Source organism: Salminus brasiliensis, chromosome 24 (assembly GCF_030463535.1).
Source record: "Salminus brasiliensis chromosome 24, fSalBra1.hap2, whole genome shotgun sequence".
Taxonomy (NCBI): domain Eukaryota; kingdom Metazoa; phylum Chordata; class Actinopteri; order Characiformes; family Bryconidae; genus Salminus; species Salminus brasiliensis.
Window position 1 is genome coordinate 24,172,232 of NC_132901.1, and position 21,930 is coordinate 24,194,161.

The window sequence follows — 21,930 nt, forward strand, 5'->3', positions numbered from 1 at the left end:
GCAGTTAGCACTCTCCTCCAAGCGTGTTGAGCTGGAGAATTGAGATTTTCCAAAACCTTTTATTTATTTATTTATTTATTTATTTATTTATTTATTTATTTATTTGTGATGGAAAAAATTGGGAACTTTGGACTGGAAAGACAGGTAATGTTTTTAGTACTGCAAATATGTAAATATGTTTAATACTGACTGCAATAAAATTGCATAAATAATGATAATAAATAAAAAAGTTTAATGACACAGGTTGAGATATGCAGTCATACGGTCAGAATTTGCAGCTGCTTGGCTGTTAAAAACATCTGGACTTCCCAAACAAACCGGATTGGACACGCGTGTGTGAACGCAGCCTCGGACACCCACTGCAGCTCCGCCCGCTTCCCCGTTGCCCACCCCCAACAAGCGGGAGGAAGACCAGAGGAAAACATCCTTCCCTCCATCGAGAGCCGAAATTCTGGACGGCTGATCGTCGTCCGGACCTGAGCATGACACCGTGACCAGCCCCGGCGGAAGGTAGGCTCGTGCCGATTAACGCGGCGATGACGTCGTGATGTTTACAGCCTGCGTTCACGCGCTTTCGGCTGATTACGAGACGAGGAGCCTGAAAGTTGAGCTGAGCCTCACTCCTGGCTTTTCTTGGGGCTTTTTGCTGGAGCCGGACACGGCCATCATGCCCAGTTTATCAGGACAGGCAGCAGGTTTGGAGCATATGCTTTGCTTTGCAGTGCTGTCATATCAGGCTGGGGTCTGCAGGCGGTGTAAATACAGCAGTGGGACGGTGTGTACACAGCTTTTGCAAGGAAAAGCAACACTAAAGAAAAACAACACAACCCCAGGCCTCTTTAACCCGTTATAACATGATGGATGTGTTCATAGATAAGCCCTGGCTTAACAGGCTTGCTGTCAGGCTCCTGAAATGACCAGAATCAGGGTATTAGTAGTGTAAACCTGGCCCTGTGTGAGCCAGACTTAAGGCTTATTTACTTATTTTAATGCCTGGATATCTCTATATATTGCTTAGTTATTAATATTGAGGCTTATTGTTTATTATTATTATTATTGTTTATTTATTAGCTGGTATAGACAGTAGGGCAGTGCTGCTGTGCTGTTGATGACTCCTAAATGGGCTTAAAGGGGAATTTCACCTTTCAACTTTTTCCCACCAATTTTATATAAAAAAAAAGTAAACAATGATGTAAACAAAGCCGTTAAGCCTTTAAGTTTGGTCTGATTACAACCAGACATCTGAGGAAATCAATGCTTTTAAAGGTATGTAGTTATATAAGTGGTTATGGTTGATATATATATATATGATTAAAATCTGCTGTTTTGAGAAGATTCGGGTCTCAAGCATGTCTGTGAAATCCATTTATAGCAGAGGGGGACGTCCTGAGTGTTATAAGGCACTTTAGGGCTCATTTAGTCCGATTATTCTTTATTTTACTATCATCAACATCACATACGACACTCAGGAAACACAAAAATGCTGTATTTGCGCATTAGTCATTTACATTTATGGCATTTAGCTGACGCTCTTATCCAGAGCGACTTACAAGGTGACTCGTATTACAGAGGAGGGCCAATGTTGTGTTAGGAGTCTTGCCCAATGACTCTTATTGGTGTAGCGCAGCATACGGTCACCCAGACTGGGAATTGAACCCCAGTCTCCCACATGGTGTGGTAGCTCAGTGGCAGGTAGTGGTGTTATCTGTTGCACCACACCAACCAGTACTATCATCATCACCACCACTGAGTTGGTAAGTTTCACACCAAACCAAATCAGATACACAGAATATACATTACACTATACATATACTATACACCATACGTTATATACACACACCATACACACTCTCTGTTTACAGTATTGCCCTGGTTTTAAAGCATTTTAAGCAGTTTAAATGTACAGGTTTTATATAATCTGTAATATTTACATTACTTTTTTTTACAGAAGACACTGGATGGGCGTGAATACAGGTGTAGTGAGTGTGAGTGGGGAGAAGAGTGTCTGGTGGGTGCAGTGTGACTGAGCATAGGAGTTCCAGTAAGTAAGTGCAGGGTGAGGGAGCTTGTGAACGGTGGCGCTGCGCTATTGTCTGTTCAGAAGACTAATTGCTTGGGGGTAGAAGATGTCTTTGAACCGACATGCTTCTGTACCTCCTGCCGCTGGGCAGCTGTGAATTACCCCGAATTACTGCGTGTACATGTCAACCGCTGAATTCTGCAGGCTGGTGCTGAGCCTGGACAGCACACGGTGGCGGCAGGGGCGGCAGCTGCCGGGGATGCTCCGAGTGCCTGTCTGAGTTTTGGTCTATGTAAGGATGTGCTGATAGGGGAATTGTGGGCCACTGCCAATATCCCATATTTTTCGGGTGCATGTCTGCAGATGTCGATAATTAAACATTTATAAGATGTAGAAATTGAAGTTGAGTCCCCTTGAATTAGCATGACAGAGAACAGACAGATAGCATTTATTTCTACAGTTATAAACATAGTAAAATGGTTAGCATGCAGATATTAGCCTGGATTTTAACTTGTTCTGTTCTGTGTAATAAATACATCATCAAATATGTATGATGGTTTAAAATACATCAGTCATAACATTAAAAAAGCACTGATGGGATGTTATGTGATGTGATGTGAATAACAGTGATTTCGTGGTTCCAGTGGCACCTGTCAAGCGTAAGAATCTGGGGTACACTGGCACGGGCTCGAGCAAATTGTGATGGCTAGACGACTGGGTCAGAGCATCTCCAAAAACATCAGGCAGGACTTTACTAGGGCTATTTCTGGTATGCAGTGGTCAGTACCTACCAAAAGTACCTACCAAAAGTGCTCCAAGTACTGACAACCGGTGAGGGTTATGAGAGTCCAAGGGTCACTGATGGTCATAGAGGCCCCACCTCACAATTTACAGGACTTAAAGGATCTGCTGTTAACATCTTGATGCCAGATACCTCATAAATCCTTCAGAGGTCTTGTGGTATGTAGTGTTCAGGCCACATATAAGCTTCCCCTATTTGGTAAGAATAGGGAGAACCTGTGCAGAGAAGGAGGAGTCAGTGAGGACTGGTGGTCCAAAAGAAGTGGAACCCCTTACCCCACCAGTTAGCATCATTCCCACAACTCCCCTCTTTTCTTCCCAGGCGCGGCAGCGCAGTGGAGATGGAAGCAGGCAGCCTGCCCGTGGAGCTGTGGCGCCTCATTCTGGCCTACCTGCCCCTGGCCGACCTGGGCCGCTGCTGCCTGGTGTGCCGGGCGTGGCGGGAGCTGGTGCTGAGCCTGGATAGCACACGGTGGCGGCAGCTGTGCCTGGGATGCTCCGAGTGCCGTCATCCCAACTGGCCGCGACGACCACAACTGGCGCCGCCCTCCTGGCGCGAGGCATTGAGGCAGCACGCTCTGGCCAGCCGCACCTGGACTCAGAATGGGGCAGAGCTGCATTCGTCCGCCTGCTTGCACCTGTTCCGCCGGAGAAAGGACAGAAGGGTGTGGCACGTAGGCGCCGCACCAGGCTGTGGATATGAGACACTGAGGGGAGCGCTGGCAGCTGCCGGACCGTACGATAGGGTGCTGCTTCATCCTGGAGTCTATGAGGAACAGGCGGAGGTCACCCTGAAGGTGCCTGTGGAGATCGTGGGCATGGGGAAGCTGGGCGACGTGGCGCTGCTGGTCAGCTTCGATCAGCAGTGCCCCACTGCCAGGCTGTGTAATGTAGTGTTCATGCCAGCATGGTTCTCTCCAGTGGTCTATAAGGTAAGAAGGTCGTACACTCCCCTGAGTTGCTAAAGACCTCTCACATCAAGTGAAGCTTCATCAGCTTGCTATGCACCTTTTAATGTGTATCTTTGTCCTTGTTAGACGTCCTCAGGTCACGTCCAGTTGGACAACTGCAACTTCGAGAGCTGCCAGTTGCACATCAGGGGTCCAGGCACCTGTCAGGCTCGCTTCTGCTCATTCGCCCAGGGCAGCTCCGCCCATTTTCTGGGCGTGGCCATTAGTCTAATGGACAGTTGCGAGTTCTCCGGCGGTGACTCCGCCTCCATCACTGTGGAAGGTCCTCCGGTTTCAGAGCGCAACTGGGCTTGCAAACATCTGGCTGCACTTGCCAAAAGTCTAACCACGGCTACCATGGTGACAAGCAATGGGTCGATAGTGGACACGGCCAGTCGGGACCCAAAAGACATTCAGGGTGGGGTCAGTCAAAGAGACACACATCTGACTATGGAGGACTGGACTAAGCAGGATGTGGACTTGGAAAGTGGCTGGACCAAACAGAAGGCCGTCAATGGGGGTCTGCTTCCAGGTAGGGGTGGGCCGAACGTTTGGTGAGGCTGAATCAGTTGCTGTGTTTTTGTGAGCAGGAACGGGCAATGCCAGTCCAGTCTGGGGTGACGGGGGTCACGGATGTCACTACATTAAGTACTATGTACTGTCGTGTGAAAAACAGTATGACACCCCATTAAAACCGTCACCTTTTTAACATATGTAAATATATGGGTTTTATTTTAACAATACTGAAAGATAAAATTGAAGAATTGGGGACGGACTAAGGCACTGTCACTATAAACAGAGGGTCGGTGGTTAGAATCCCGGTCATGCTGCTAGCCATCGGCAGCTGAAGCCCCGAGAGAGCACAATTGGTCTTGCTCTCTCCAGGGTGGGTAGATGGCGCTGTCTCCCTAAATTGCTTTGTTGCGGGGCTGGACGTCACTGGTGTCTGCGGGCTGGTGCAATGTGCAACGTAATTTGGTCCACCCTCACTAGTGTCAGGGGCATCGCGTGAGATAGAGGGGAGAGAGTGCATACGGGTTGGGTAATTGGCGGTCCAAATTGGGGACATAGGTGAAAAATCTGATAAACTGGCTGAATGGTGGCTGAATATCACATGTGTCTGAGGGAGCTCATGTATGTCCTCACTCTTTTAGTGTTGGGAGCATAGTCTTAGTGAATGGGTGGGTTAATTGGCTCAGCTAAATTAGGGGAGGATTTTCATTGAGTCTCAATAACTCACAAATACTGACCCCTGTAGGTCAGGGGAATCAATTTAACATGATATGGCTTTTTAAAAGGCATGTTCGAGGGTCTAACCTGGTATCCAATCAATTATTCCATTCCTACTTCTAGGCCATGAGGGCACGGTGATAGAGGACGACAGCATGGACACGTCCAACGAGTCCAGCGACGGCGATGACGAAGCGCAAGGGGAGAACGCGAAGGATGTGGATTACGCACTCCCGTACTCGCAGCACGGCCTGGCTCACCTCTCTGAGCCGAGGCCGCCGGACTGGGCCTCGTTTCCGGCACTGCTGAGCCTGAGCGCAGAGTTGCAGCGGGACACGGAGGCGCGGGAGCTGGCCGGCTCGGTGCAGGGCTGCCTGTTGCGCCACTGCCTGCTGCGCGACGGCAAAGGGGGCGTGCACCTGTTCAACCACGCCCAGGCCAAGCTGGAGGCCAACGTGTTCCGAGGACTCAACTATGCAGTGCGCTGCATCCAGAATGCCAAGGTGGGTGGCCAAAGTGGAGGGTGTACATTAAGAGCAGGTGCCATTAGTACATACTGTTGAAACGCACAGCAGATGTGTTATTTAAGTCGATTCCTCAGGTCTGTTTAATCAGTGAGGCCCTAAAGGCAGAGCTTGTCTAGTGCGTAGGCTTGTGCCTAAAAATTGAGAGGATTCTAGCAGATCTGCCATTACAGGGGAGGACATATATTTATTTATTTGACTCCCACTGAATTTTGGTTTAGCGTAATCCCTTCCTTACACATTCAGATGCACTGCTTTAGCTGATTTACCTTTATACATATAGGCATGTGAAAAAATGAGGACACTCATGAAAATTGCTGTGTTTTTAATACAATTCATTACAAGAAATATCTTTAATCATCATTTATTAATGTCAAAAATAACCCCCCTCTCTCTACATTTATTATTACTTCAAATGTGTCGAATTAGACTCCAGTGCTCCACATCAGCTGCATATAATGGTTGGAGAGGATTCTGGAGGAACCTGTCTTATTTCAACCTCAGATATTTAGTCTGAATATCACCATGGCCAGATCCAAAGATCCCTCTGAGGTCTTCAGAAAGAAGGTGGTAGATGCAGATGAGGCTGGGAAGGGGGTTTAAAAAGATGTCTGATAAACTGTCCACAAAAAAATGACTAGTGGAACAACTGCTAGCATGACCAGGCCAGGCCATCCTAGCATGTTCAGCCTAAGATGAGACCACAATGAGTGAAAGGGTCTCCAACAATCCTAACATCCATCAAATCCATACATCCATACAGCCTCTACCATCAGAAGGAGACCATGCTTTTCATGGTAGGTATGCAAGTAGGAAACCCTTGAGGTCAAAAACTACAGGGCATCAGCAGTCCGGCCCAAAGTGGCAATGATAGAGAGTTATTTTAATGTAAGCGACTTACAGAAGCCATAAAGACATGTGACATCAGTGCAGAGAACTCCATATAATACTAATTACATGCATTGTTGACTAATCTAGGACTTCCCCTAACCTGAAATCCCAGTGTTTCGTCCATATCGTGCAACCCTAATGTAAACGCAGTCTGGCCAGGCTGAACACATTCCCTGTGCCTTTTTCTCTTTGCTAGTTGGTGATGTTGCGTAATGAGGTGAGTGGGTGCCGAGCATCTGGTGTTTTCCTGCGTCTCTCCGCCCAAGGCCTAATCGCTGAGAACAACATCCACTCCAACGGGGAAGCGGGACTAGACATCCGCAAAGGAGCCAACCCCATCATTCTGGTACTCGTCTACCACCCCCAGAAATGTCTACACTGTAAAAACCCTGCTGATGTTGTGGTCTTGGTTAAGTAGGAAAAGTGCATTGATTTATACAGTCACCGTTTTGTCCCCTTGGACAAGTTATTGTTCATAAAACTGCAGGTCTAATTTCTGATAGCCCTTTATTGGAGTGTGTAGTGTGTAGTGTGTGTGACTACTAAACCAAAAATTACAGACCAGGCCTGGCCTCCAACGCTGATATATGTTGTTATCCCATCACACACCAACATCATATCAATGTGAAATACCAACATTTAGGCCTGAGGTATGATGACCAAAACCCAACATCTTCCAAACGTCACACACCAACGTCATATTAATGTGAAATACCAACATTTAGGCCTGAGGTAGGGGACCAAAACCCAACGTCTTCCAAACGTCACATGCCAACGTCATATTAATGTGAAATACCAACATTTAGGCCTGAGGTATGGTGACCAAAACCCAACGTCTTCCAAACTTTACATGCCAACGTCATATTAATGTGAAATACCAACATTTAGGCCTGAGGTATGATGACCAAAACCCAACATCTTCCGAACGTCACACACCAACGTCATATTAATGTGAAATACCAACATTTAGGCCTGAGGTAGGGGACCAAAACCCAACGTCTTCCAAATGTCACACACCGTCATATTGATGTACGATACCAACCTTTAGGCGTGAGGTAGGGGACCAGAACCCAACGTCTTCCAAAAGTTACACGCCAACGTCATATTAATGTGAAATTCCAACATTTAGGCCTGAGGTATGGTGACCAGAACCCAACGTCTTCCAAACGTCACACGCCAGCGTCACATTAATGTGAAATACCAACATTTAGGCCTGAGGTAGGGGACCAAAACCCAACGTCTTCCAAATGTCACACACCAACGTCATATTAATGTGAAATACCAACATTTAGGCCTGAGGTAGGGGACCAGAACCCAACGTCTTCCAAATGTTACACGCCAACGTCATATTAATGTGAAATTCCAACATTTAGGCCTGAGGTATGGTGACCAGAACCCAACGTCTTCCAAACGTCAAACACTAACATCATATTAATGTGAAATACCAACATTTAGGCCTGAGGTATGGTGACCAGAACCCAACGTCTTCCAAACGTCACACACCAACATCATATCAATGTGAAATACCAACATTTAGGCCTGAGGTAGGGGACCAAAACCCAACGTCTTCCAAACGTCACACGCCAGCGTCATATTAATGTGAAATACCAAGATTTAGGCCTGAGGTATGATGACCAAAACCCAACGTCTTCCAAACGTCACACGCCAACGTCATATTAATGTGAAATACCAACATTTAGGCCTGAGGTATGATGACCAAAACCCAACGTCTTCGAAACGTCACACGCCAACGTCATATTAATGTGAAATACCAACATTTAGGCCTGAGGTATGATGACCAAAACCCAACGTCTTCCAAACGTCACACACCAACGTCATATTAATGTGAAATACCAACATTTAGGCCTGAGGTATGATGACCAAAACCCAACGTCTTCGAAACGTCACACACCAACGTCATATTAATGTGAAATACCAACATTTAGGCCTGAGGTATGGTGACCAAAACCCAACGTCTTCCAAACGTCACACACCAACGTCATATTAATGTGAAATACCAACATTTAGGCCTGAGGTATGATGACCAAAACCCAACGTCTTCGAAACGTCACACACCAACGTCATATTAATGTGAAATACCAACATTTAGGCCTGAGGTATGGTGACCAAAACCCAACGTCTTCGAAACGTCACACGCCAACGTCATATTAATGTGAAATACCAACATTTAGGCCTGAGGTATGATGACCAAAACCCAACGTCTTCGAAACGTCACACGCCAACGTCATATTAATGTGAAATACCAACATTTAGGCCTGAGGTATGATGACCAAAACCCAACATCTTCCAAACGTCACACGCCAACGTCATATTAATGTGAAATACCAACATTTAGGCCTGAGGTATGATGACCAAAACCCAACATCTTCCAAACGTCACACACCAACGTCATATTAATGTGAAATACCAACATTTAGGCCTGAGGTATGATGACCAAAACCCAACATCTTCCAAACGTCACACACCAACATCATATCAATGTGAAATACCAACATTTAGGCCTGAGGTATGATGACCAAAACCCAACATCTTCCAAACGTCACACACCAACATCATATCAATGTGAAATACCAACATTTAGGCCTGAGGTATGATGACCAAAACCCAACATCTTCCAAACGTCACACGCCAACATCATATTAATGTGAAATACCAACATTTAGGCCTGAGGTATGGTGACCAAAACCCAACGTCTTCCAAACTTCACATGCCAACATCATATTAATGTGAAATACCAACATTTAGGCCTGAGGTATGATGACCAAAACCCAACGTCTTCCAAACTTCACATGCCAACATCATATTAATGTGAAATACCAACATTTAGGCCTGAGGTATGATGACCAAAACCCAACATCTTCCAAACGTCACACACCAACGTCATATTAATGTGAAATACCAACATTTAGGCCTGAGGTAGGGGACCAAAACCCAACGTCTTCCAAATGTCACACACCGTCATATTGATGTACGATACCAACCTTTAGGCCTGAGGTAGGGGACCAGAACCCAACGTCTTCCAAATGTTACACGCCAACGTCATATTAATGTGAAATTCCAACATTTAGGCCTGAGGTATGGTGACCAGAACCCAACGTCTTCCAAACGTCACACGCCAGCGTCATATTAATGTGAAATACCAACATTTAGGCCTGAGGTAGGGGACCAAAACCCAACGTCTTCCAAACTTCACATGCCAACGTCATATTAATGTGAAATACCAACATTTAGGCCTGAGGTAGGGGACCAGAACCCAACGTCTTCCAAATGTTACACGCCAACGTCATATTAATGTGAAATTCCAACATTTAGGCCTGAGGTATGGTGACCAAAACCCAACGTCTTCCAAACGTCACACACCAACGTCATATTAATGTGAAATACCAACATTTAGGCCTGAGGTAGGGGACCAGAACCCAACGTCTTCCAAATGTTACACACCAACGTCATATTAATGTGAAATACCAACATTTAGGCCTGAGGTAGGGGACCAGAACCCAACGTCTTCCAAATGTTACACGCCAACGTCATATTAATGTGAAATTCCAACATTTAGGCCTGAGGTATGGTGACCAAAACCCAACGTCTTCCAAACGTCACACACCAACGTCATATTAATGTGAAATACCAACATTTAGGCCTGAGGTAGGGGACCAGAACCCAACGTCTTCCAAATGTTACACACCAACGTCATATTAATGTGAAATACCAACATTTAGGCCTGAGGTATGATGACCAAAACCCAACGTCTTACAAATGTCACACGCCAACGTCATATTAATGTGAAATACCAACATTTAGGCCTGAGGTAGGGGACCAGAACCCAACGTCTTCCAAACGTCACACACCAACGTCATATTAATGTGAAATACCAACATTTAGGCCTGAGGTATGGTGACCAAAACCCAGTGTCTGCTAAAGTTCATAATATTTACGTCTAAGCGTATTGAATTTAACGTTGTTAGACGTTAGATGTTGCTGGATTTAGGTTTTGATGTTAAATAACAAAAATCCAATAACATTGAAGCTTGATGTCATCCCAGTGTTGGTTTTTAATGGATATTTGACTTTAATTTTCAAGAAAAATTCTGTGTGGAAAAATTTCATGTTCAACTAAAATTCATATACGTTAGAGTACAGTGTCTTTCTGATGTCACACAGTCAGGGAAATAATACATGAGTGAAATCTTATCCTGGAAGACCTCTTACCCCACATCATACTCTAATATGAACAACTGGCTATAAAGCACTGAAGGAAAGTGTAGCTTAATCACTATTGCTATACAACATCATGCGTAAAGTCCATTTAACTTATATGAACAGCTAGCAAATTTAGCACTGGGGAGTAGGTGCAGCTTAGTAAACTACAATAGAGAGAACGACAATTGAGAATTTCCCCACTGTGGGACTAATAAAGAATCATCTTATCTTAATAGTTTAGTAACTATAACGGGTAGATCATGTCATCGGAGTAGCAGGTAGTTCTTGCCACAGTTGATGTCAAAGTACAACATCTACCATCAGAAGGAGACCAGACAAGTTTGATTTTCATGGGAGGTGCAAGGAGGAAACCCTTGCTGTCGAAAACAGCCAATGGGGGCCAATGATGAAGACATTCCTATTTGAAAGTAAGCGTCCTGCAGAATGTTGCTTAAAGCCCTAAAGACACTTGACATCGTTTCAGAAAATGGAAAAATCCATTGTTCACGCATTGTTGATAATGTTGACAAATCTAGGAACCCCCCCCCCCCCCCCCCCCCCGACCTGGAATCCCAGTTTAATCACAACACAGCGTTTTGTCCAACCCTAATGTGAATGCAGTCTGGCCAGGCTGAACACCTTCCCTGTGCCGGCCCAAAGTGGCAATGACCGAGAGTTATGTAAAGTCCATGTAGTATTTTTGTGATAATGTACAATATGGACAGCTAGCTAACTCAGCACTGGGGAGAAGGTGTAACTTAGTAGACTCTAATAGTTTAGTAACTATATTTTATATATATATATATATATATATATATATATATATATATATATATATATATATATGTATGTATATAGAGTATACTTATTACCTCAGTACCTGCTGTGTTTCATATAATGTCACAGCATGTTACATTTCTGTGCACCTTGTTCTCACTAGCTACCTGTTAAATATCTATGCACCTTACAATACTCAGTAATGAGTCATATTTTTTGTATTTATTGTATTGTCTTTCTAGTGTAATGCTGTGACCTACGTCTGCATGTTGCACTTTTGTAGTCTGTCCTGTACTCCATGTTGCACCTTTTGTTCTGGAAATTTCATTAATTAATTTCATTCCACTGTGTACTTGTACAGAGCTAAAATGACAATAAAAGCCACTTGACTTGATTTAAACTATACTGGGTAGAATCTAATAGATACTGAAGCTGATATTTCCTGGGTTACGTTGTATTAGGCGTCACCGTTGTAACTTAGCAAGACAAGACACAGGTTTAATAGCGGGAGAATCTTTTTAGGGCACCCTCTGCTCTTTATTTCACTGCCTTGTTGTTCTCTCTGCCCTCCTTTCTCTCTTTCCTGGGCCGCAGTGTAACAGAATCCACAGTGGCCTGCGTTCCGGGATCGTCGTCCTGGGCAACGGGAGAGGTTCCATCCGCAGCAACCAAATCTACGGCAACAAAGAGGCTGGAGTCTACATTCTTTTCAACGGCAATCCCGTGGTCAGGTAGCAAGGAATGTGTGAGTGTGTGCGAGAGTGAGAGTGTGTTAATTAGCTTGGATCATTGACTATCATCGTAGTCCAAAGGACAAAATTGGCATTACAGAAGTGCCAATAGAATAGGACTGTTGGCACCATGCTGCCTAATGCCAGCTGGGGGCTAGAGGGGTATAAAGCCCCCCCAGCATTGAGCTGTGGAGCAGTGGAAGAACTCTGTTCTCTGGAATGATGGATGGTGCTCCATCCAAAGCTTTTGGGATGGGTTGTGGAGTTGAGGATGATGAGGTGGGGTGGTGTTCAACCAACATCCTGACCTTACTAGCACTCTTGTGGCTGAATGCAAACAAATCCTCACAGCTGCGCTCCTCCAAAATCTAGTAGAAAGCCTTCTTCCCTGGACACTAGAGACAGCTACTCCAACAAAAACAACATATATACAGCGAGATATATATATATATATACATATATATATATACATATATGAGCAGGTGTCCAAAAACTTTTGTCCGTATAGTGTAAATGTAATATAATGGTCAGTTGATGACTAAAAGCATGTTCTACATGTTGGACCTGTCTGTCTGCCTTCTTACATGTATAGCTTTTGTCTGGTTTCCAGCTGCCATATGTCAGGTATGATTATTAATACTTCAGATCTACAATGAATCTCCCTCTCTCTTTCTCTCTGTCAGTGGGAATCATATATTCCAGGGCCTCGCTGCCGGCATTGCTGTTAATGAGAACGGAAGGGGGCTAATCACTGGTTCGTATGACCATTATGAAGATGTCTCTGTACTGAACCAGTTCATTATAGAATCAGCACATGAAATTACTGCCATTTCAAAGCCTCACACAGAGTAATGCAGCCCGAGCCATAGCTTCTGGTCCTCCTGTCTTGCTCCCTGTCTTGGTCTCAGACGCAGACTGAAGACCCACCTCTTCCGAGAGTACTTGGGTGAACAGTAGAGTATTATGGTCTCCATATTGACTCGTGTTTAGTAGAGTCTAAGCTTAGAGATATCTTTGAATTCTAGTCTATTCAAACTAGCTGAGGTTATTCTGGAGTAAATAGCGAAGTCGCTCTGGATAAGAGCGTCTGCTAAATGCCATTAATGTAAATGTAAATGTTGGTCTCTAGTCCGCTGCTCGACCTCTCTGACCTGTCCCCCTCTCGCGCCAACAGAAAATGTGATCAGACAGAATCAGTGGGGTGGCGCCGATATTCGCCGCGGAGGCGATCCCATACTGCGCAATAACTTCATCTGTCATGGCTACTCAGACGGAGTGGTGGTGGGGGAGAGAGGAAAGGGCCTCATTGAAGGAAACCACATCTATGGTGAGCAGCTTTTTAACGTAGCATTGCTTCCTTGCAAAGGTCTGTTCCTCATTATTTAGTCCTAGAGGATTAGGTCAGAGCAAAAATTCAAATTTCCTTTAACCCCAAATAATCAGCTCAGCACAGCTGCAATTTGTGGTTGTTATTCGTCCAACCCACAGATATTTTCTTTTAATAATCAGAGTCAAGATCAATTATCAATACACCAAAAAAATGAAACCAGCTTTTCTTTGTGGAAGGTTTTCAGGCACCCCAAAAATGTATCAGGTTAAATCAATAATATTAGAATCTCAGAATCTCTGTAATCTGAGAATCCCAGTAATCCCAGTAATCCTAAAATCCCCATAATCTCAGAAACTCAATCACTTTTTAGAGTCAGAATTTCTGTAATCTCAAAACGACAGAAATCCCAAGAGGACAGACATTGAATAATTGCTTATCTCAGAAACTCTGTAATCTTGGAATGTCAGAATTTTAGTAATCCAATAATCCCAGTAATTTCAGTAGTCTCATAAACCCAGTAGTTTCAGAATGTCAAAATATCTCTAATTTCAGTAATCTCAGACTGTTAGTAATCTCAGAATGTCAGAAATTTAGTAATCTAAACATATCTAGATATATTTAGATATATAAATATATCTGTAATATCCTTGTAATCTCAGTATCTCAAAATTTCAAGTAATCTTAAAATAGCAGAATCTCAGTAATCTCAGAAACTCTATAATCTCAGAATGACAAAATCTCTGTAATCTGAGAATCCCAGTAATCACAGTAGCCGTAGAATCCCAGAAATCTATGAAACTCAATCATTTCTAATCTCAGAAACTCTGTAATCTCAGAGTTTGACAGAAATCCCAAGAGGACAGACATTGAATAATTGCTTATCTCAGAAACTCTGTAGTTTTGGAATGTCAGAATTTTAGTAATCCAAGAATCCCAGTAGTCTCAGTAGTCTCGTGAACTCAGTAATTTCAGAATGTCAATTAGAATGTCAAAATTGCTGCAATCTGAGAATCCCAGTAATCACAGTAGCCATAGAATCACAACATTTCTGTAATCTCAGAATCTCAAAATAAAAGAAATGTAATAATTCCTAATCTCAGAATGTCTGAATTTTAGTAATCCAAGAATCCCTGTAATCTCAGAAAGTCTGTAAACTCAGAATGTCCAAATATCAGTAATCCAAATATCCCTGTAATCTCAGGATCTCAGTAATCTCAAAATCTTAGTCTCAGAAGCTCACAGATGAAGGAATCTCAGTAATCTGAGAATTCTATAATCTCAGGATCTCAGTGATCTCAGTAATCTCAAAATCTCAGTATCCAGTTTACCTTACCCCTTAAATTGTCAGCACAGCTACAGTTCATGGTCTTTATTCACCAACCCACAGATATGATAATTTATTTTATTTAACCAATCAGAGCTAAGACAAAATTACAGAAGCATAAAAACTAGAGCCACATTTAATTTTCCAAGCACTGCAGTAACACGTAACGCTGAATCATTTTCATCCAGCTGTTGTTTTTTTTACAACATTGGATCTGTCACATTGGCTATGCTAGGCAACAGAGGCTGCGGCGTGTGGGTGATGTCATCGAGCCTCCCTCAGCTTATCGGAAACTACATCACACATAACCGCATGTATGGGCTGGCCGTGTTTTGCCGGAAGGATCCAGAGTCTTCGGGAGGTGGTGAGGGCTATCGGCCGGCACAGGAGCGAGAGAGAGGAGGAGGAGGGGGAGGAGGAGCAGGAGGAGAGAGAGGAGGCCAGGAGAACTTCCATGAGGAGGGCGAGCTGCTGGCCTGGGAAAGTGACATGGATAGCGAAGACGAGCGCTTCTCTTCTCGCCGGCCAATCACAGTGGCCTTAGTGGAGAACAACTGTATGAGTCGGAATGGAGGTGAGAAACGCTCAAAAGTACAAGCTCTTGCCCTGCTCACCCTCTCTCACTTGCTCACTGGCTCACTGGCTGGCTGACTCTCAGATGGCTCTCAACTCTCTAGCTACACTGATTTCGACCATTGCCTCGTAAGTTCACAGATATTTACTGTAAATGGACCATTGTAGGACCACCACTGTCAGAGTGGTGGGACATGCTCAGCACAGCAGTGACACTGACATGGTGGTTGAATAGTACATACGCTTACTGACCACTTTAGCCATTAGACGCACTTCCCCTGTTGCTACACTTTGTAGGCGTGCAGTTAGAGACTGTAGCTCATCTTTTGTGTTAATCATCCTTTAAAGATATTTTGGTAGATTAATTATTTCCCATCAGTAACATCAGTGTTTAAAAGCCACAGTGGTGCAGTTCTGCCTGAAGCTACCACACATTAGCGCTACTGTCTCATTTTCAGTCTCATTTTTTTAATTTTTTTATTTTATTTGACTTTTATTTAGACTTTTATAAAGCATTATTCCAGCAGGCATCAGCTGGCATGCTTTTTGACATCATTTCACCCCAGAAAGTGATGTGACAACTGACCGCTGTTGAATGTCAGAATGTCAGTAATCCAAATATCCCAGTAATCTCAGTAATCTTAGAATCAGGAATTTTAGTAATCTCAATCTTAGAAATCTCAGAATCAGTCATCTCAATATTCTCAGTAATCTCAGAAATCTCAGTATTCTCAGAATTTTAGAAATCTCAGAATCAGTCATCTCAATATTCTCAGTAATCTCAGAAATCTCAGTATTCTCAGAATTTTAGAAATCTCAGAATCAGTCATCTCAGTAATCTCAGAATCAGGAATTTTAGTAATCTCAGAATCTCAGAATCAGTCATCTCAATATTCTCAGTAATCTCAGTAATCTCAGAAATCTCAGTAATCTCAGAATTTTAAAAACTCTCAGTATCTATTTTTCCTTACCCCTAAATAATTATTTTATAAATGTATAAATAAATGTATTTATTTAGTTATTGTGATGACTATTTTGACCTGGCTACACAGACGTTTTGTTAATTTTATTCCAGCAGGCATCAGCTGGCATGCTTTTAGACACCATTTCACCTCAGAAAGTGATGTGACAACTGACCCCTGTTGGGTCAGTGTATAGCTTTACTATAAATCCTACTTACTTTCTGGGCTGCACAAACTCTGTTTGTGTGCTTCTCTGCAGCGGTGGGATTGTACGTGAAGAGCAGCGAAGCTCTGAACGTGGTGGGCAACATGGTGGCCAACAACCGGGCAGCCGGCATGTCCATCATCCAGAGCTCTCAGCTGACCCGTCTTGTTGGCAACTGCGTCCATGGCAATGGCAGGGCGGGCGTGACCGTGGACAGAGAGTGCCGGGTGGAGCTGCGTGGCAACGGCATCTATGGCAACGGTTGCAATGGCATTTGTTTCCGCGGGGACGGGCAGATCGTGGAGAACGACGTGGTTGGAAACGGTGCAATCGGGATACGAGTGATGGAGAGCGCTGATGTAAAAGTGAGTTTGCACTGGAGTTCGATACACTTGGCTATAAAACAATGCTTTCTACAGACTGGAGCAAGTGTGTGTGTGTGTGTGTGTGTGTGTGTGTGCATCACCCTGCAGGTCCTGAGAAATCGTATACAGTGTTTGCGGGGTTGCGCCATCTCCGTGAGGGAGCAGGTTCGGGGTGTTGTTCAGGAAAACCTGGTGTACCAGGGCTACCCAGCCAACAGTAAACCTCCCATACACACTGACCCCCTCAACCAAGAGTGTGTTGTACTCAGCAACACTCTGCTAACACACAGGTGAGTTGGATAAATCACACAAAATCCTGAAAATCTTTGCTTGGGATACATTGGGCATACATGTTAGGGGTCACATGACCTCTTTTTTATATTGATTCATATTAAATCTAAACAGCTGATTTTAGTTTTATTCAATATTATTTAGAGGTGCAACCACTGAATGACTGAAAATTTGTTCAGTAATTTAGTAGACGATTTAGTTGGGGATGTCATCATGCCTGTTTCCTGTTCTAACTAGGATCGGTCCCGGGATGCACATGAACTGGCAGATTAATCCAGATTAATACACTTTTACTGCCGCTGTTACTGTTTACAGTATGCATTTCCTCAGTCTGAACGCAGAGCTGCAGTGAAAACACACAGACTGAGCAGCTGTCTGTCATGTGACTGTGAGTGTGTGATGATAAGACTGGTACAGGGCCATTAAGCAGCATGGCCACACATCTGCAGCTCCATCACTCTGGTGTTTGGGTGGACAGTAGAGTTCTATTAATGTGAGGTGCGGGAGTCTCATATGGACTCGGGTTGAGTGTAGAAGGAGAAATGGATAAAGTCCTGTCCTTCAACAAAATGAGATAATAAGCTTGCTGGCTACGAAGAAGTCCTGCCCCTCAACAAAATGAGCCAATCAGATCGCTGGCTATAAAGAAGTCCTGCCCTTCAACAAAATGAGCCAATCAGATCACTGGCTACAAATAAGTCCTGCCCTATAACAAAATTAGCCAATCAGATCGCTGGCTACGAAGAAGTCCTGCCCCTCAACAAAATGAGCCAATCAGATCGCTATGAAGAAGTCCTGCCTTTCAACAAAATGAGCCAATCAGATCGCTGGCTATAAAGAAGTCCTGCCCTTCAACAAAATGAGCCAATCAGATCACTGGCTACAAATAAGTCCTGCCCTATAACAAAATTAGCCAATCAGATCGCAGGCTACGAAGAAGTTTTGCCCTTCAACAAAATGAGCCAATCAAATCACTGGCTATGAAGAAGTCCTGCCATCAACAAAATGAGCCAATCAGATCGCTGGCTACGAAGAAGTCCTGCCCTACAACAAAATGAGTTCAACTTTACTGCTGATATTTTGCACATTCTTGGTTTTAAAAAATAATAAATAATTCATTGTTTTAATGATCTTTTATATTCGCAGGAAAGTTCAATAAAACAGAGAATGTTTGAATAAATTATTTACTTTTATTGTTTTAACTGTTAACTAAAGAAAATGACCTACATTTAGAAGCTGATAGCTTCATAAGAGTTCTTTGGTAACTGAGCAATTCATAATTTGATAAATCTGATAAATTCCTAGATTGTTTTAATTAATAATGTTAAAATAGTCCTTTGTTGTAGCCCTAAAATACTATATAAACTATTATATATATATAGATTGGAAGATAGGAATCGACCAACGTTGGAATTAGCTGAGTTTTAACCCAGACAACCATGGTAATATTTTTATTTTGCATTTGCAGTTATTATAGTCTTATTCTGGGTTTTTTAAAGCTGCCTACAAACTATTAATCTGCAAAAAAAAAAAAAAAAAAAAAAAAAAAAAAAAAAATATATATATATATATATATATATATATATGTTCCTAAAATCTTTTAAAAGCCAGTGGAAAAGCTGTCCTTAGTTTCACTGCCCATTCTTTCTCTTTCTCAGACCAAACGCTCCTTGGGTTCTGGAAAATCCCCCTCCTCGCCCCCTTGGCAGCAATCCACCAAGCGCCGCCCCTTCTGCACACCCCGCCCACCTGGCCATCAGCATGACCAGCAGAATCACCGCCACTGTGGAGAGCGGTTGCCATAACAACGGCAGCATCTTCTGCTGCATACTTTGAAGGTAGAAGATGCCCTCATCGATCTCTCGGAAGACTGAAGTCACCTTTGGACCACTGGAGGGATTTACAGTTGGTATTTAAAGAAAGTCCTTTATCTTGGATTAATGCACTTGGGGGCAATGTCCCAGTCTAAATTCCACTTCTTAGTAACATCTAACCTTGAGAAGGCTGGAAAAGACATCGGCCAGTTGTAGGCATGACCTAAAGAAATAGTTTCACAGTTAAAAAATATAATGCATAGTTTTCTCCTTTCTCCAAATCGGGAGTTGTCTGCTTCTTTAGTTTTGCTATAAAGATAATGTAGGGTACAAGCAATGGAAGCTTTTAACACCCACCAGGTAGCACTCTGCAAACTGCAACCACGTGGAGATGATGTGGTTTCTGGGACTGTATCTGTAAAACATCAGTGCATCAGTGCATCAGTATACACAATGCTAAATGGTGATATTACCTTCTATTACCTGTCAGGTACAGTACTGTGCAAGTCAGAGAGCATCATTGATTTATTTCATTTCCAGTCAGAATCGACATTAAGTACAGGTTCTTCATTTTCAGCTTCAGGAAAGGATGATAATAGCATAAAACATGTTTAAGAGAAAACACAGGAGTCTCAACAACCACATCTGATTCCAAAATTGACCAAAATACCACCTTTACCTCTATGACAGATCCCCAGCTATGATACCTCAGCCAACAGACGCCACAGAGTCACAACGAGAGTAATGAGGGGAGAGAGCGCCATCTACCCACCTGGAGAAAGCATGGCCAGTTGTGCTCTTTCATGCTCCGGCTGATGATGGCGAAGCAGCATGACCCGGGATTCAAACTCCCAATCTACGGGCCATAGTGTCAGCGTCTTAGTCTGCTGAGCCACTCTGAGCCCAGCGACAACAAAATTTTATTGAAGCTTCAAGATCAAAATTTTGATTTTACAGATTCGTCTCATTTATTCACACCGTGTTCGCTGTGTAACGGCCTTGGCCACTCACCGCTGGGCCCTTGAGCAAGGCCCTGAACCCTATTTGTCCCTTGGGCATTGCCCACCATATGTGTCACAGTGTGTGTTCACTGCATGGATGGGTTGAAGGCGGAGGCCAAATTCCATCTGTGTCCCACACTAATGGTGAACGTGGTCGTCTTGTCTTTAGAAGTTTCCGTACTGTCTGCTTCTCAGCACCTATGTGACCGATGTTGAAGTCTGGGTTCTGGAGTGTTCAGTCCATTGCTCTAAAAAATAAAACAAACAGCAGCAGCTTCTTCTTTTCTGTCCTGGTCGGCTTCACATCCCTTCAGACCCACGGCGTCATCTGAATCATCTTCTGAAAGTCTTAAAGATGTTTTCAGATCCCTATTGATTTTCTCTCGTCTCTCAAACATGAAAGTCTTAAGTGCTGTTTATCTGAAGCTCTGCCAGGTCTTGGAGCTCCCGTTTTCTCTGCATCTTTACATTAGTTTTGGAAACGTCCTTTAACATCCTCCTTCCTAAGGAGACTAATCTTCTCCTGAAAAGTGAAGAGCTTGTACTTGATGGCTGTTTTGACTGGAGAGTAAATACATTAGGGGGTCACTGCCAGTGTACACCCAGTGCTGTACATTAGCCTCCCAGATCTGGCCGACCGTGTCTTGGCTGATCAACTACATCGTAGTAGGGGGGGAAAAGGTGTTGCCAAACTATCTCTTTCATCTTCTCAAGTCCAATTCTCAAGTATAAAGCAACAGGTATGCACATTTCTCACTATCCTGTACTGATGAACTGTTCCTCCGATTTCTGTTTTACAGAAATGCATGTATATCATATGTAGCTTGTCAGATCTGCACACAGAGCGTCCTACTCCAGATGTTGCACCAAACTCTCGTCTTTGATCCTGGCCTGCTCTAACAGCACTTCTTCTGGGAGTTTGGACTTTTGAAACCTTTTAAAGCCAAGTTGTTTTGAGCAAACCTGAGCCAAGCTGCAAATACAGAGCCAGGCAAGGAACCTGCCACGATGTCCTCGGATAATACCACCACCATCAGATGCTGTAAGAGGGCACACTAATGTGGTCGTAATGGCACTGCGAGCGGTTTGCATACTTTGCACAATGCATTTAGGCCTTATTCATTATAGATTCATGAATATGAATATCACGTAGATATTTAGTAGAAAGCCAATAAAAGGAAAGCACTGATATAAGATATTAAACACTATAAAACAGTAATTTTAAGAAAAATCTAGACTAAACGAAATCAGTCAGTCCAGAATGTCTGATTATAGAATCTAATATTAAAAATAAAAGGATTTTACTGAACCAACTAATCAGCAGCTCATTTTAGCTGATCTATGGAGCTGGATTACTTATACACACACAAGATCGGATTGGATCAGATTGGTATCGGCTATTACTTAGCATTAAGAGACTCGGCTCTAGGGGTCAAAATGATCGGGACATTCCTAGTCTTAAGTTCTGTTAACTTACTATATAAGTTTAGAGTAATTCATAATTGTATTGCAACAAAATTACAATTTTTTTTTATTTAACATACCATGTACAGTGAAGGTGGGAAATGTAGATACTGGGGAAATTACAATTTTGCATGGAAATGAGTGTAGAAAATTTAATTGCACTATTTCTATTGTATTGATTCTGAAATTTGGGCCCAAATTCTGACAGCTTCAAACTCCGCTTAATAAAAAAGGGTCAGCGCAGCAAGTCTGCCAGTGTTAAATCAACACTCCTAGTTGCTTTTAGCTGTGAGTATTCTGGGCAAAATGCAAGAGAGAACTTAGTACCAGTAGGTAAACAAGTAGAAAGGACATTTTCCAGTTCCACCCAGCAAACTGGTTCGGAATGGTATGAGAATTATATAAGTAGAAGGGGATAATTCACGCTGTGAGGGTCTACATTAACCTCTTTGCCAC

General features: G+C 43.3%; 1 protein-coding gene across 2 annotated transcripts; it reads left to right on the plus strand.

The window, feature by feature from the left end:
- The first annotated feature begins 298 nt into the window (after positions 1-298).
- On the plus strand, positions 299-21,452 carry fbxo10 (F-box protein 10). 2 transcript variants are annotated; one of them, XM_072670657.1, is made up of 12 exons: positions 299-695; positions 3,144-3,753; positions 3,859-4,303; positions 5,125-5,504; positions 6,613-6,762; positions 12,009-12,145; positions 12,829-12,899; positions 13,320-13,472; positions 15,035-15,373; positions 16,594-16,904; positions 17,013-17,194; positions 18,854-21,452. In XM_072670657.1, the coding sequence occupies exons 2-12, from the start codon at positions 3,163-3,165 to the stop codon at positions 19,029-19,031; spliced, it is 2,937 nt and encodes a 978-aa protein (XP_072526758.1). In that variant the 5' UTR covers positions 299-695; positions 3,144-3,162; the 3' UTR covers positions 19,032-21,452. The 2 variants fall into 2 exon arrangements, with proteins under 2 accessions (XP_072526758.1, XP_072526757.1); XM_072670656.1 differs by having other exon boundaries at positions 300-510.
- Positions 21,453-21,930: the final 478 nt, after the last annotated feature.

Excerpts from the sequence above, each read along its gene's own strand:
- fbxo10 (XM_072670657.1), top strand. The coding sequence starts at position 3,163 with ATGGAAGCAGGCAGCCTGCCCGTGGAGCTGTGGCGCCTCATTCTGGCC. Across the intron at positions 6,763-12,008 it reads GAGCCAACCCCATCATTCTG|TGTAACAGAATCCACAGTGG; the intron begins GTACTCGTCTAC and ends CCTGGGCCGCAG. Across the intron at positions 17,195-18,853 it reads AACACTCTGCTAACACACAG|ACCAAACGCTCCTTGGGTTC; the intron begins GTGAGTTGGATA and ends TCTCTTTCTCAG.